We start from the raw sequence: 15,484 nt of genomic DNA on the forward strand, positions 1-15,484 counted from the left end.
GAGGGTGGAGGCCAGCCCCCAGGGAGAGGTCCAGGGTGGAGGCCGACCCCCAGGGGGAGGCCCGAGGTGGAGGGAGATCCGAGGGTGGAGGCCAGCCCCGAGGGGGAGGTCCGAGGGTGGAGGCCGACCCCCCGGGGGAGGTCTGAGGGCAGAGGGAGGTCTGAGGGTGGAGGCCGGCCCCCAGGGGGAGGTCCGAGGGCGGAGGGAGGTCTGAGGGTGGAGGCCGGCCTCCAGGGGGAGGTCCGAGGGCGGAGGGAGGTCTGAGGGTGGAGGCCGGCCCCCAGGGGGAGGTCCAAGGGCGGAGGAAGGTCTGAGGGTGGAGGCCGGCCCCCAGGGGGAGGTCCGAGGGCGGAGGGAGGTCTGAGGGTGGAGGCCAGCCCCGAGGGGCAGGTCCAGGGTGGAGGCCCGCCCCCAGGGGGAGATCCGAGGGGGTAGGCCTGGCCCTACCCTGGGGGGACCCTGGTGAGTCTCCTCCCTTGGAATGCTGGAGTCAGAATCTCTTGGGCTCAGACTTGCTGAATGTTGAGAGCCTGAGTGGCATGACCGGAGCTTGCCCCATTGGGAAGAGAGTGGGACTCGGTCCTCTGATTCTGCACTGAGGGCCAGCCTTCCCCCCTCGGACCGCCTTGGCAGGTCTGTTGCGTGGTGAGATCCCTGGTCTTCAGCCCTTGCCTCACCCCCAGGCCTGCCACGCTGTGGGCAACTTCCAGGCCCCGAATGCAGAGAAGCCGACGGCGCTGGCCCCTGCCAAGGATGCGCTTCGGGCTCTGACCCAGCGGGGCCACGACTCCGTGTACCAGCAGAACAAGTCCGTGAGCACGGACGAGCTGGGCCCGCCGGGGCGGCTGGAAGGTGTGCCCCGGCCCGTAGCCAGAGAGAAGACATCACTGGGCAGCCTAAAGCGGGCCAGTGTGGACGTGGACTTGCTGGCCCCGCGCAGCCCCATGGGCAAGGAGAACATGGTCACTTTCAGCCACACGCTGCCCCGCGTCAGCACGCCCTCCCTGGATGACCCCGCTCGCCGCCACATGACCATCCACGTGCCCCTTGACGCCTCCCGCTCCAAGCAGCTCATCAGTGAGTGGAAGCAGAAGTCGCTGGAGGGCCGTGGCCTGGGGCTGCCCGACGAGGCCAGCCCCGGGCACCTGCGGGCACCTGCGGAGCCCATGGCGGAGGAGGAGGAAGAGGAGGAGGAGGAGGAGGAGGAAGAGGAGGAAGAGGAGGAGGGCGAGGAAGGCGGTCCGGCCCCACCCTCACTCTACCCCACCGTCCAGGCCCGGCCGGGTCTGGGGCCTCGGGTCATTCTCCCCCCGCGAGCTGGGCCCCAGCCGCTGGTGCACATCCCCGAGGAGGGGGCGCAGGCGGCCGCGGGCCTGTCTCCCAAAAGCAGTGCGGCCGTGCGGGCCAAGTGGCTCATGATGGCAGAGAAGAGCGGGGCGGCGGCGGCCGCAGCCTCCGCACAACCCCGCGTGGCCAACCCCCCGCGGCTGCTGCAGGTGATCGCCATGTCCAAGGCGCCGGGCGGGCCTGGCCCCAAGGTGGCGGAGACCGCCTCGTCCTCCAGCGCCAGCTCCGATTCCTCGCAGTACCGCTCGCCGTCGGACCGCGACTCGGCCAGCATCGTCACCATCGACGCGCACGCGCCCCACCATCCCGTGGTCCACCTGTCCGCGGGTAACGGGCCCTGGGAGTGGAAGACGGCCGGCGGCGTGGCCAAGGGGGTGGAGGGCGAGGGCGGCTACGAGCTGGGGGACCTGGCCCGCGGCTTCCGCGGGGGGCCCAAGCCGCCAGGTGTGTCCCCCGGCTCGTCCATCAGCGACGTGGACCAAGAGGAGCCGCGGTTCGGGGCCGTGGCCACGGTCAACCTGGCCACCGGCGAGGGGCTGCCCCCGCTGACCGTGGCTGACGGCGCGCTGGGGCCGGCCAGCCGCGAGTCCACGCTGAGGCGCAAAGCCAGCGGCCTGGTGCTGGGCGAGCGGGAGGCCGCGGGCGAGGCGGAGGCTGAGAGCTACTACCGCAAGATGCAGGCGGCCCGGAGGTTCAAGGACTGATGGGGGGGCTGGGAGGCCGCATGGGGGCGCAGCTGGAGGCCAGTGGGCAGGCGGGGATGGGAGGGGGGACACTTCACGATCGGACAATAAAAGGTCGATACCGGCGAGTCCTGTGAGTCACTGGTCCGAGGACACGCCCACTGCCCGGCGGGGGTGGGGAGGGGGGCGTCCTACACCCGGGGTGGGGGGGGCCGGGTCCCACATTCCCGGCTCCCCTGAGCCCACCCGCCCCCGTCACCGGTGAGGGAGACAAAACGTTCAATTCACACGGAAGAGGAAACAGCAGTGAAGACGAACAGGCGGAATAAAGAGGAAATCAAGTGCAGGGTGCAGAGACATTTATTCCAAGTCCAGCAGACTGGCCGGGGGCCTCTACAATGTGAGCAGGAAGAAAGAGCCTACAGAAAAGGTCGAGTTGTAAAATCGCTTTAATTCGGTTCTCTCTGCATTACAAGCCGTAGGGTGGGCAGTGGAATGTGCCGCGTCCCCCTCACAATACTGAGCCTGTAACTGCGGGTTACCAAAATATACATCTGTGTCACCTTTATAAAAAACCATGTTTGCTGCCCCTCGTTTTACAACAGGTATAAAAAAAATTATAAATATTTACACCCTTGTTCCACCCCAACACGGAAACTCGAGGGTCCAGGCCCGAGGGAGGGGCTGGCCAGCACACGGTCTGCTCACAGGGGAGCCCCGTGGACCCTGAGCGCAGGACGATGTGCGGGAGACAGTTAAGACTCGGGGGCCGCTGTCCCACTTTCCGGGCCCCAGCGTTAGAGGCAGACAAAAAAAACAAAACTTTGGTCCAAAATCTGCAGGAGAGCGGAAACCCTGAAAGTTTTAAGAGCGCTCATCCCCCCAGAGGGAGGACAGGTTAGGTGTGAGTAAGGCATCTGGAGGTGTCCTCGGGAAGGACCAGGCTCCCCTGCGCTGGCCCCCAGCCGGCCGCCCTGGAAACTAGGTCCTGCCCTGCGACTTCATTACAAGGAATAAAATAGAAAAGTACAGTATGCAAGGTCATACCACAAGGAGGAAATGGAGATTACACTCATACCATTTTTATCTTGCTATATAAAAAGTTACTTAAAACTATGTCTTTTGCATATAAATGAAAGATTAGAATATTTGGTCAACTGGAAGTATTGCTAGGCACGGGTGTCTGCAACTGCATCGAAGCCTAATACAGAGCTTACGGTGGACAGAGAGCTCGGAGCTGAAGGAGGACAGGGATGGTGCCCTCGGGGGCTTGCCCCGGGTCAGGGGCGAATCACACACTTGATTAAACGGATTGGGGGTGCCAGCTGGACCCTGCAGCTCACAGCCTCCCGCTGCACCAGGCACATGATCCCATGCGGGAGGCCCACCCACCGGCCCCCAGGCCCCCGCCCACGCGTCTGCTGCCGTGAGAGGGCCCTGCCAGAGCAGCGGGTTTTAAGGCACAAGAAAGCCGAGTCGAGGTTTGGGAGCGCCCACCCCACAGAGGCTGCAGAAGGCACGGGCTTGGGGGGCTGGGGAGGGAGTGGGGCACACTGTCCACTCGTCACCAAGAGCCTGAGGCCGGCACCCCATCTCCCCAGGGTGAGCAAGGTGAATTAGATTTAATTTTTTTAAAAACAGGTAAACTGATTTCTCTTTTAAAAAAATAAAATCTCTGGTCTTTTAAGGTCACTTCAGCTGCTTTTTAAAGTGGCTTTTCTCTGGAATGATGGAAGTTGTGGCCGGGTGCCGGCAGGCTGGTCCATGGCGGCCCTAGATGGTGGACTTGGAGAAGGAGACCCGCAGGTGGTGGTTCTCGCCCAGGTCGTGGTTGTGCAGGTCGATGAGCGCCTGGATGGCCTCCTCCACCGAGCCCATCTGGATCAGCGCCATCTTGCGGTCCTTCCTGGGGGATGGGGGCAGGGGAGTGAGGGCGGGCTTGGGGGTCGGGCCTGGGGGCAGAACAGAGCGCGAGGCAGGGCATGGGACGGGCGGCACTCACTGGAAGAACTTGAACCCCTTGACGATCCCACCGTTGCTGGAAAAGAGGATCTTCAGGTCGTCCTCGGATACGGAGGGCCTGCAGGCAGAAGGAGAAAAGGGGCTTGAACGCTGTTGCTTCTCAGGGAGGGCCGCCCGTGAGGAGCCGCACACCATGGCCCTGCAGGCGCCAGGTCCTCCCTCTCCCTCAGGCGCCCCTCAACTCCCGACAGGACCCCTCCCCTCCCCTCCCCTGCCCGCCACCCAGCACGTACGGGATGTTGGAGAGGTGCAGAGTGGCCGAGGGTGGGAAGATGTTCTGGAAGTTCTTGGAGCCGGGCTTCTTGAAGCGGTGCAGGGGGGAGTTGCCATAGTCCTTGGTGAGACCTTGGTCCTCCTGGCCCTCGCGGGGCAGCTGCACGTTCTGGTGCTTGGACAGCGTGATGCGCACTGGCTTCCCGTGCAGCTTGTGCCCGTTGAGGTGGCTCATGGCTGCGGAGGCAGGACGCGTGGTGACCCAAGGCTCCACGGGCACCAGCCCAGGGGGCCCCGGCCCGCCCCACGGGCCTTACCCAGCTGCGCCTGGCTCCCGTCCGCCATCTGCACCAGGGCGTTCTCCTTCTTATTGAACAAGATCTTCACCCGCTGCACATCGCCGTACACGCCTTCAAGAGCGCAGGGACAGGGGCACTGAGCCGCCTGGGGCCCTGCTGCCGCCTCCCCCGCCAGCCCCCACGCCCCGCACACCCCGCACAGGGCTGGCTCTTCCCGAAGGTTTGCTTATTCTGCCTCTGGGCACCTGCGTCTAGTCACAGGGAATGTTACCAGGAAGACTACCTTCAGCAGAGAAGTCATAAAATCCAGGAAAGGTCAATGGCCAAGAACCATCACTTTAGCATGCTACCAACACGTTTTAACTCTTCGAAAAGCATGCAGGGCAATAAACCATGCGTCTACGGAATCAGAGTAAATACGCAAACCGAAGGCAAGCCACGTAACGAGGCAGAATGCCCAACTGCAAACTCATAGTACATCTTAGGGCGTCAAAAATAACCTCCATTAAATGAAAACAAGGTAATAAAAGTGTGAATGATAACATACCGAAAAGAATAAAGAGGCTTTGGGGTGTGACTCTCTTTAGAGGACAGCAGAGCAAGGCAGCGAGGGACAGGGAAAGGGAGAGGTCAGGGGGCGAGTTGCCAATCGTCCACCACGAGGAGGCAGCCCCACAGGCGTGCAGGTTGATGGATGATGAAGTTGTCAGGATGTTAATATTCAAGGGCAGGTTGGTTTCCGGAGAGCAGGGTTTGAGGGGGAATTTTGTTTTTTTATTTATTTATGGTTTTGTTTGGTTTCAAGCAACAACAGGAAGCAGAAGTACCGTGCAGTCAGTTGGCAAAGAAATTCCGGATCAGGGCAAGAAAAAAAATTGGGAAAGGGGAAGGGGAGAAAAGAAAAAAAGTAGCAAAAAAACATAGGTCAGTAAATACATAAGAAATACGAGCGCTCCATCAGTCAAGATCTACACACATTACAAGTCACAGGTTCACCTCGCGGAACGGGCAGGAGCGTGCAGCCCGCCCGGCGGCTCCAGGGCCGCCGCCTCCTGCTCACCGCAGCAGGTGGGCCTCCGCACCAGGCTCACACAAGCACAAGGCAGAGCGAGTCTGTTAGTGGAGGGCTTCGCTCGAGTGGGGCCCAGACGCGCCCCCGGCCGGCCGCCTCAGGCCAGGAAGTCACAGGAGGGGCAGACAGACGACAGAACAGTCTGGAACGCTCATTAAAGCCGGTCCCATCTTTCGAGAGTGAAAGCCCGCGAGCCCTGGTCAGCTCCCCCGAGCGCTCTCCCTGAGCCAAACGCAGCCATGGGCATGGGCACAGCTTCACCATCCCCGGGACCGCGGCTGCGGGCCAGCACCGCTCGGCAGAGGTGTCCGGCGGGCCTCTTCACACCGCGCCTTGTTCGGCTAGAAATCGTAAGGACTGCTTTCACATATCAAAAATCAAAAAACATTTCAACTCTGCATCTTACGGAATTGGAAACGTAAACCAAGGCGTAAAGGAGAACAAGAGAACTCTGCGCGCTGAGGAAGGAGGCAGTGAGCGCGACCCGGGGTGAGACACCCGAGGGACCCCTGGTGCCTGGGGCTGACAGGAGCTCAGCCTGCTGCCGTTTGCACTAAGACCCCAGAGTGGGACTCCCCCGCTCGTGCTTCCGGGACCCACAGCCTGGAAGGAAGAGGCACGTACCTCGGGGTTGAGGTTGCTGACCAGCAGGACAGAATTCCCTGCCCCTGCCAGGCCTGGGATGGCGATCCGGCCTGCCGCCGCCGCCGCCGCTGCTGCCGACGGGATGGCCAGAGGCGCCAGGGCCCCGTGCACGTTAGGAACCGACAGGCCTGGGGAGGGAAAGGCGGTCAGGAGGGGAACAGCAGCGCCCAGCGTTCTCTGCCAAGAGGCCAGCACAGGCCCTGCCTGTTCTCATGCAACAACGGAAGCACGCAGGAGGTGCCCGCGGCCACTCTCGGCCGGTGCAGCCTCTCCGGCTCCTCCTTCCTCTCCTCGGGGCACAGGTCGTGCTGGGTTTGGACCCGTCTACATGCGCCAAACAGTACAAAAGCTGCGCTCAGTGGATGCAGAATCGGGCCCCAAGCGGGCCTCGGCTGTGCGTGCATGCAGGCGCCCCTCACCATGCAGACGACAACTGGGCGGGACGCGGCAGGCCCGTGCCTGCCACAAGGGCAGGCCGGCCCCCGGGGGGGGGGGGGGCGCGCTCAGGTGTGCCCACTCGGCTCATGCCGCTCTGCTTACCAGGCCACTTAAATTCATCTACTAAGGACACATCCCTCCAACCACCGTGCGCGCTCGTCCTCGCCCGGGAGGTGCTTTAAGGGAACCAGACCAGAGACTGTGGGGTTAGCGGATTCTCTGCATGACCCTGTCCTACGACTGCCCTGTCCAGGCTCCTCGGGGAACCCAGAGACCCGCACCCAGGAAGGCGGGCTCCCCCCGAGACTGCGCCCACGTCAGCTGCCCGTGGAAGCAGAGCTACTGGAAAGGTGTGTGGGCATGCACAATCGACGGCGGGGACGAGGTCAAGTGTTTGAGTACCTGCGGCTTGAGGAATTGCAAAGGTGGGAGGGAAACCAGCTCCTGCATACGGGGAGGCTGACATTATACCAGGTGCACCTAGAAACAAACGAGACACTAATCATCGCACCCACCGCCTCCGCCGCGAGCGAGGGCTGCGTGTGTCCGCAGCCCCACACCCAGTGGGCGGTCTGGGCCGTGTGCTGTGCTGGCCACGCAAGGAGCAGCACGCACCAACCTCCCCGGGCAGAGTCGGCGTCACGGGGCGCCTGGGGCACTGAGACTGAGCTATACGTCCTCGCCTCCCGTGGCACGCAGCAGTCCTGGGCACCAAGCCGGGCGTCTTACCGAAGGCGGCAGCCATGGTCTGGTCCAGCGAGGGCTGGCTGTCGCCGGAGGGCAGGTCAGGGCGCGTGTAGTCCCGACTCTTGTCGTTGTTGTACTTGACGTTGAGGCTGGTGAGCTTGGAGAAGTCGATACGCAGCGTACAGCAGGCGTTGTAGATGTTCTGCCCGTCCAGCGACTGTGGGGAGAGGGCGGGGAGAGGGTCGTGAGCGGCTGGGGCCTGTGTGCTGGCCAGGTGGGCATCCCAGGGTCCTACTCACCAGCTTGGCGTGCTGGGCGCTCACGGGGTCAGCATACTGCAGCAGCGCCTGGAACTGGTTATTCTTGGTGAAAGTGATGATTTTCAGAACTGTGCCAAACTTGGAGAAGATCTGCAAGAGAAGGAGCGGTCAACCTCTGCCCAGTGACCCCCGTGGTCTGGACGAGGACCTGAGGCAGCTGCAAGTACGCCCCCCGGTCGTCTCACCTGGTGGAGTACGTCCAAAGTCACCGGGTAGAAAAGGTTCTCCACAATGATCCGCAGCACTGGGCTCTGGCCGGCCATGGCCATCCCAGCGTCCACCGCGGCAGCTGAGGCGGCCAGGGCCAGGTTTCCTGACTGCACCGAGTTCACTGCCTGCAGCGCTGCCTGGGCCCGCTGTGGGGGCAGAGGGGGGCTTAGGGCCTGAGTCCGCACCCCAGGCTCCGTCCTCGCCGACTCCACCCCTGCCCCCAGCCCCCGGGACGCACTGCCTGGTTGGGAGAGCTGTCTGTCTTGAGCTCCTTGTGGTTGGAGAACTGGATGTAGATGGGCTGACCTCGAAGCACAGCCGTGACCGAAGTGTAGTAGTTCACCATGGTGTTGGCGGCCTCCTCTGTGTTCATCTCGATGAAGGCCTGGCAGGGCAGGGGCGTGAGCCAGGACCTCACCCCAGGGCCTTCCCGGGAAGGGGCGCTCAAACGGCTGGGGTGGGTACCTGATTTTTCCCTTTCAGCATCAGGAGATTGGTGACCTTCCCGAAGGGCAGCCCCAGGGAAATGACCTCGCCCTCGGTGACGTCGCCGGGGAGCTTCCGGATGTGGATCACTCTGGAGGGCACGCCTGCACTTCTGTTGTCACCCTTAAACTTTTTGCTGTCGTTCCCATTTGCTGAAAAGAGGAATGGTTGGTAGAGTGTAGAGCACCGTCCGGGCTCCCATAAAACCAGCCGCCCCTCCCCAGAACCAGCCTCCTTCGTGACTCTGGGAGGCCACCACGAGGACAAGGCAGTCCCCAGGCCTGGTGTCCGCCCGCCTGTCCGTCCACAGGAAGTCAGGTGAGAATGAACTGGGCTCCGGGTCACAAGGGCCAGGACCAATTCACCCCAAGCATCCTCCAAAGCAGCAGAGCACACGCAAATGTACGGGAAGAAGCCCCCAGCCAGGGAACTGGGGACTGGGCTCAGGGGTTACCTGCAGAGGCCGAGTTGCCGCTCATGATAAAGGGTCCGTTAGTGACGCAGGCAGAGAAAAGCTCGTCGGATCCCCGCTGGAAGAGAGAGGGGTGTGTGGAGCAGGGCAGGACACCGGACGCCCTCCCCGCGACCCCGTGCCCACCTCCCCACTGCAACGTGGCCTTGAGAAAAGACCATTCCTCACTCACATTGCCTCATGGTCCTAATCCCAAGAAACTGCTCCTTTCCCAAGGGTGGGGTGGGGGACCTGCCGCCTACAGGGGCTTTGCCCGTGTGTCACTTCCATTCCATGTTCCGCAGGACCCTTCCCATGTTCTCGTGGACAGGGCCTCATGCCAACAGCCACACGGAGCTGAGCCCAGCCCCACTCTGTCCTAGAGAGCTCAGCTGCAGCCCTGCCCACGTCAACACTAGGGGACCGTCTTCGACGACCACAGGGCCACTGGCAGGCCCGGGGAACAAAGCCCCCTTGTCATGCTGCAGCCACTCGCTCAGCCACAGGAGCCTGCCCTATTTTCCAGGCGTCTGAGGGAACCTGAGCCTTGCCCTCGTGGCTTTCAGACACACAGAAATACTACCTCTCCACGCAGGCAGTGCTGTCCAGTGAGGGGCGGGGGCCCCTGGGTGAGCCCCTAAAGGGCCCAAGGAAGCCCGTTTGTGCACGGCTCCCTGTGACTTGTGGCCTACTGCTGTCTCTCCACAAACAACCTGTTCACTCACTGGTCCCCGCGTGATTGGGATGACTCCCCAGAACCACATCAGACGGACCCGGGGCCTGGGCAGAGGCAGCCATCTCTCCCACTAGCTGAGGCCTGAGCACAGAACCACTCTCTACAAGGTGAGGGGCCACACCAGACGCAAGCACTCCTCAGCCAGGGACCCCACAAGCCGCAAGGACTCGGCTCCCACTGCATGCTTCTGCCCTCTGCAGCCCGGACCCCAAGACCAAGATCTGTGTCCTGGGCTCCATCACAAAGAACCAGGAGTAACTCCTTAAATGGAATCTCTGGATACAAAACTGGAAACCAGAAAAAGTTTCAAGGCCCCAGCGCCCGGTGGCAGGAAAAGGAAAGACCACCCCACCTGGGCCTCCAGCAGCTTCACCCCTTCTCCCTCAAACTGCCTTTTCCACCTGTTTATGCCTTCTCAAGGACACCGTCTCTCTGCCCCTCCTCCAAACTGCCTGCTTAGCAGCCACACACCCATCATAAGGCCCAGGGGCCCTCCCCTTGGCCAATGCTGGGGTGCCCTAAAACCCCTCAGACCCTCCACGCCCAGCATCCAATGAGACCAGCTGAGGGAACCCCGAGAGGTTCACCAACCGCCCTTTGGATAAGGACCAGGAATGGCTGCCCCACGCGGCTGAGATAGCTACAGTGGGCTTGTCCCCAAATCCAAGCCCAGGATGGGCTGGCACCTGCAGAGGTCCCCCCAGCCCACAACTGTGGAGTCCACGGGCCCTAGGCTACCACTGACGCAGAAGCGAGTGCCCACGTGTCGGCACCACGGCTCAGAAAGCGGGCCGAACAGTGAGACTTGGTCCCAGGCCCAAGTCTGACACGATAAAGCAAGACATTAAAAACCAATCAATCGCAGGCTGTGCTTCAAGGCTTCCAATAAAGCCCACACCCGAGACCCCGAGCATTTAGAACACACACCAAGGGGAGGCACGTCCAGATCCCACCTGCCTGAGCCACAGCAAAGCCCCTTCTGTCTCTGGACTCGGGCCCTGAACTGCCCCCACAGGCTCGCAGAGGATCCCCCCATCTGCTGGCCGTGCAGCCTTAAAAAGGGCTTCTGGGCCCCAGCCTTTGACTAGGGATGGGTGGGGCTGCGACTTCCATGAGTGGCAGCTTTCGTGGCCACCAACCCCCCCCAACAATGTCTCTGAGGACCAAAGCGCCCACTTGTCAGCTCCCACTCCCACGACACAGGCCTGGGGTGCTCAAGAGCACTCTTCAGCACAGGAACACCAAGGGACTCAAGGGCGGCTGCCTGCAAGGGCACCGACATTTTGCAGGGCAGAACCCTGTGCACAGCTGGGCCAGGCCAGGAGCTCTTCCCAGCCAGCACTTGGGGAGGCCCCACGGGCACGTACCCTGGAGTCCATTTAGTATCAACAGGAAAAGAACCCTCAAGCGTGTCCCTGCTGCTCAGCTCAGGGCAGCTCTGCCGTCAACAGCAGTGGGGGGACCTTCTCTTCTCCCATCGGCATCTAAGAACCTTGACGGCCCTCCCTTCCTGCACAGCCAGTCCTGATCCTCCGCAGGCCGCGTGCAGGTTCAGGGGGGACGTGCTAGCGGGGAGCCTCAGCCCTGCAGGATAGGAGAGGGTGCCCCAGGCTTTCTGTCCCTGCAGGTTTGATTCTGGAAGCAAGGGTCCCTTGGGAACAGGACGGCCAAAAGGGGGCATTCCAAGGACAGCCACTGAAGCCCTGCTCCAGCTGGAGAGCGGCTCCCACAGAAAGGGAGAGGATTACTCGCAATCCAGACGTTTTCCGTGATTGTTACAAACGCTCCAGGTGAAAGTCCCTCGCCCCCTCCTGCCACCAAACAAACAGGTTTTATCTGCAGGAAGATCAGCACAGGCTGCGTGTGAAGACAAAAACCCACTTGGGAAAAGTGAAACCCAGCCCAGGCACCATGGCCGACTGACCAGAAACCGTCTGGCTGCCTGCTCAGGTCACTTGAGCCACCTGCAGGGAGCTCAGGAAGCACGGCCAGGGAGGGAGGACTCCCCCGGCTCCCGGCCACCGCCAGGACACAGAGCTGGTAACCGGCTAACCAACAGTGCGTGCAATCAGCCCCGGGATTCCCCTGGAGGTCACATTCCTGGGCACACGCAGGCCTGATCCTCAACTGGGGGCAGAACCACCTTGGCCCCACTTCCTGTGGGGAGAGCGCACCCCCGCCAACTCTGTGCTCCAGCGTTTGCCCTTCTTACTGCTCAGACACAGAAAGGACACAGACCTCTCCTCTCCCCTTAGTTCAGAACGGTTCCGGGAGGCTCGACAAAAACCACCCGAACCACGACACCATCGAAGCGGCCCCCACTGCCTCAGAAACCCCGTGCGTCCTCCAGCACCCACCCCACAAACTGCTTGGGGCAGAACCACACTTTGACTTGGCCCCCCCCACCAGGGGTGCCCAAAACCTCCACGGGCAGACGTCCCCATCAGCCCCACTGCACAGCCTGCTTCAGCCCTGAGTGGGTAAAAGCAGGCCTCTTGCCAGCTCTCAATTTCAGGGCAGGGAGCAGGGACCTAAACCAAGGCCAAAGGTGCATCTGCTGCTGAGGGGCCCGAAACGCACAGCCTGGGGTGGACGTGATGCCGCTGGGCAGAGGGAAGGGCCTGCGACTGGGACAACGCTGGGGCGCTGGGGGTAGAGGCGGTGCCGGCGCTCTGCAGGGTGAGCAGACGGGCCCACGCGGTCAGCGCAAACTCAGGCTGAGCAAGCGTAACGAGGAAGTCAAGCCAAAGTGCCTACCTTCGTACCAACTGCTATATCTGGGACAATGCTGTAGAAAGAGAAAAAGGACAACAGTTAGCCAGGTGTGCTGCCCATCTCAGTGGGAAAGGCTGGGCAGGAGAGGCCGTCCCCTGGTCCCTGTCCCAGGGGTCCGGGGAGCCCACAGCCGCTGCCACCAGAATGTTGGGAGGTCCCCCCATGGCCACCAGCTTGGCCTCTGGCTGCACAACACCCCCCACCTTGAAGCCCTCTGCTAACTAGACCGCTGAAGGCAGGGAAGTGAGCGTCGTCCCTGTAACCTCAACTTGAAAAGGAGCCACCATTGTCTTCCAGCTCCCCTCCCTCCCAGCAGGACCCCCAGGTCCCGCCTCCGGACCCGCCCAAAACAAAGACACGCCCTTCAAAAACCCCAGGAGGTACCCTCGAGTTGAGGTTCAAGTATTGTGGTCTGTTTTACAAAAAGTGGAAGCACTTTGGGAACATTCTCCAACAGGAAAGGAGACCAGTGAAAGGTGGGCTCAGAGGCCCTGGGGTCAGAGCTCTGGACGCAACACTGGAAGGATGGAAGGTTCCTGGGAGGTGGGGGGTAGCTCGCTGAAGGGATCAGATAAAGTTAACACAGGTTACTCATCAACCTGGCTCCGCGTGACTGGACTTTCTCCCCGCCTCAGGCGGGCTGGACGGAAGGCGGGAAGAAAACGTGTCTACCGGAGGGTTCCCACAGCTCTGCACGCCTCAGCTTAGTGCCGCCCAAGGGCATTGGTGTGGCACCTACAAACGGACCAGGTCCTAGCCAACTCAGGGAGCGTCAGTCCAGAAGGGGGTTTAGTCACCCCCGTGCTGAGGCCTGGCTGCCCCGTGGACAGAGCCACCCGAGTTGTCACACGATGGCCCCTTGCCTGGCCCGGGAAGGCTGTCTCGGACAGGGCGGGAGGCCCTGGGACCACCACCTGCACTCCCGACCTGGACAGACCAGCTTCCTGCACTATTTCCCTCTTTGGTTCTGAGAGCTCCTGGTTCCTTCCCTCCCGCCCTCGGGGAGCCAAGCTTGCAGGACACAAACCCTGGGGTGTCCTGGCCCCAAAGCACTGCTGTGCTCCTGGCGTCCGAAGTCCTCACCTGCCCGTTCTCTCCAGTTCCTATTCCTTCACAGCAGGGCCTTTACCTCCCCGATATTTAGAAAAAAGAAAAAAAAAAAGCCCACAGCCTGCTATCAACATATTTTTAAAAAATCTCCGAGCCAAGAAAAAGCTTCCCAGAAAACCCGAAAGAATGAAAGGCACGCAGCTCCGCGGCCGCTAACCCGGAGCGGCTCCGGCTTCCTACTCCCCGGGAGGGCCCCACACACAGGAAGCGTTTCACCAAGACGGCCCTTCTGCGGAGGACGTGCGAGCCTTCCACGCGCAAGGCCACAGCAGCCACGGCCCCCTGCTCGGGGGGCTTCCCCGGGGAGGCGGGCCACGAGCAGACCGCCTTCCTCGCGCTGCAGCGCTTCTCCTCCAGGCCTGGATTCGACTCAGCCCGAAACCTATCATTTCAAACCCGAGGCGCCGGGACACGTGACCCTCCAGGCATCCGAGCCGCCCCGCCCGGCCCCGGGGGTCAGCCCAGGGGCGGAAGGAGGGCTTGCTCAAAGCTCCACATCAGGGAAAGATCGGCAGCACCGCCTGCGGGACCCTCCAACTCCCGACACCTCGGCACCCACCCCTCCCCCACGGGGAAACGAGACAGTGCCCCGGACACGCGGGACGCCGACAGCCCCGCTTAAAGCGAGCTTCCTTTTCGGCAGCTTCTACCCTTTCCCCCCGGACAGCAGCCTAGCGTCCGAAGACAAAGGTGTCCACCGACACACGCACGTCGGCCCCGAGTCTCGGGACGCGCGACAAGCCAGCGCCACGACGGCCCGCCGCGCACACCGCGCGCACAGCCGAGCGGCTGCCCCGCCGCCGGGCCAGCTCGCGCTCCGGGAACGGCCGGCCCGGAGCGCCCCCCGCAGGCGGGAACAAAGGGGGGACGGGCGGGCCCCTCCCCGGTCCCCGGGCCGGGCGCGCGGCCATCCTTTGTGGGTAGCCGGGGAGGGGCCGGGCGGCCGGCGGGGGCGGAGGAGAGCCCGCGCCCTTCCGGGCAGGAGGGCGGCGTCTCCGGGCCGCGCCCGGGCCCGCGGCGGGCGGGGGAGGCCGAGGGCAGAGTCCGCGCGGCGGGAAAGACCGCGCACGCGCAGAGCCCAACGGGAGGGGGGCGCGGAGAGCTGCGCACGCAAGCGCGGGGGCTCGACGGGGAGCGGGAAGGGCCACGCAGGGCGCGCAAAGAGGGTACGGGGAGCTGGAAGGCTCACACGGAGCACGCGAAAAGTGGCGCGTGCGCGCGGGGCGCGGACGGGAAGCGGGAAGGGCTGCGCGACCGCCTCGTGCGTTCGGGACGAGGCGCGCGGAGGCCGGAAACTAGCAGAACTAGGGCCCGGCCCATCCCCTCCAAGCCCGGGAGGCGCTGCCCGTTTGGCGCCCCCGGCAGCCTCCCCCGCGCCCGCGCCCCAGACCCAGGGAGGGGAGGGACCCCGGAGGCGCCCGCGAACCCGGGCGGAGGCGGAGCGACGCGCGGGCCGCGGCCCCGAAAAGACCCGGGCGGCGGCGAGGGGAAAGATGGAGCGCGAGGAGGTCGTCGGGGAGCGCGGAGACACAATACTTACCCGTCCATTGCACACAGAGGAGACCCGCAGGGGACGGAGTGGAGGCGCCGGAATAGCAGGAACCGACCCAACGGCTCCGAGTTATAGACTCACAAAATGGCGGAGACGCCCGAACACGTCCCCCGCGCGCTCTGCCCATTGGCTCCCGCCACGGAGTGGGGGCGGGGCGGGCGCCGCGGGCCCCTGCCAGCGCCTCCCAATGGCTAGGAGGCCGCTCGAGGGGTGGAGCCAAGAGGAATGGCAGGCGGCCATTGGGGAAGGCGGCCGTCCGTCAGGGCTCGAAGCGGAAACGACCCGTGGAGACGGGGGAGGGGAGAAAAGGCGGGATCATATCACGGAGCCTGAGCCAGTGAGCGAGCTGCTCTCCTGCGTGGGGCTTTGCGGGAGAAGCCATCTTGAGAGTGGGTACGTGGCGAGTCAGGCGGCGGGAAGCGTGCTTTCCACCAGGCT

General features: G+C 63.1%; 2 protein-coding genes across 7 annotated transcripts in view; one reads left to right on the forward strand and one right to left on the reverse strand.

Moving 5' to 3' along the window:
* The window catches only part of PLPPR3 (phospholipid phosphatase related 3), a 6,325-nt gene extending 4,195 nt beyond the window's left edge, over nucleotides 1-2,130 (forward strand). For both annotated transcript variants that reach the window (XM_021705394.2, XM_021705395.2), the window contains one exon: nucleotides 684-2,130. In XM_021705394.2, coding sequence (XP_021561069.2) covers nucleotides 684-2,051 — 1,368 coding nt within the window. In that variant the 3' untranslated portion in view covers nucleotides 2,052-2,130. The remainder of the gene's footprint in view (nucleotides 1-683) is intronic.
* A 333-nt stretch (nucleotides 2,131-2,463) lies between these two features.
* On the reverse strand, nucleotides 2,464-15,126 carry PTBP1 (polypyrimidine tract binding protein 1). Of its 5 annotated transcripts, none has more exons than XM_044918790.1 (15): nucleotides 15,035-15,126; nucleotides 12,367-12,397; nucleotides 8,877-8,952; nucleotides 8,402-8,574; nucleotides 8,178-8,321; nucleotides 7,912-8,082; nucleotides 7,706-7,816; nucleotides 7,449-7,623; nucleotides 7,122-7,199; nucleotides 6,261-6,409; nucleotides 5,112-5,145; nucleotides 4,583-4,675; nucleotides 4,286-4,502; nucleotides 4,033-4,110; nucleotides 2,464-3,936 (listed from the first exon to the last, which is right to left on the reverse strand). In XM_044918790.1, the coding sequence occupies exons 1-15, from the start codon at nucleotides 15,040-15,042 to the stop codon at nucleotides 3,804-3,806; spliced, it is 1,671 nt and encodes a 556-aa protein (XP_044774725.1). In that variant the 5' UTR covers nucleotides 15,043-15,126; the 3' UTR covers nucleotides 2,464-3,803. The 5 variants fall into 5 exon arrangements, with proteins under 5 accessions (XP_044774725.1, XP_044774745.1, XP_021561290.1 ...); XM_044918810.1 differs by having other exon boundaries at nucleotides 7,122-7,178; nucleotides 8,175-8,321; XM_021705615.1 differs by having other exon boundaries at nucleotides 8,175-8,321.
* Between the last annotated feature and the right edge of the window lie 358 nt (nucleotides 15,127-15,484).

The sequence above is a fragment of the Neomonachus schauinslandi genome, chromosome 1, assembly GCF_002201575.2.
Source record: "Neomonachus schauinslandi chromosome 1, ASM220157v2, whole genome shotgun sequence".
NCBI lineage: Eukaryota > Metazoa > Chordata > Mammalia > Carnivora > Phocidae > Neomonachus > Neomonachus schauinslandi.

Coding starts and splice junctions, on each gene's coding strand:
- PTBP1 (XM_021705615.1), bottom strand. Junction 8,575..8,876: donor CGGCAACTCGGCCTCTGCAG/GTAACCCCTGAG, acceptor TCCTCTTTTCAG/CAAATGGGAACGACAGCAAA. Junction 7,624..7,705: donor GCGCCCAGCACGCCAAGCTG/GTGAGTAGGACC, acceptor CTCTCCCCACAG/TCGCTGGACGGGCAGAACAT.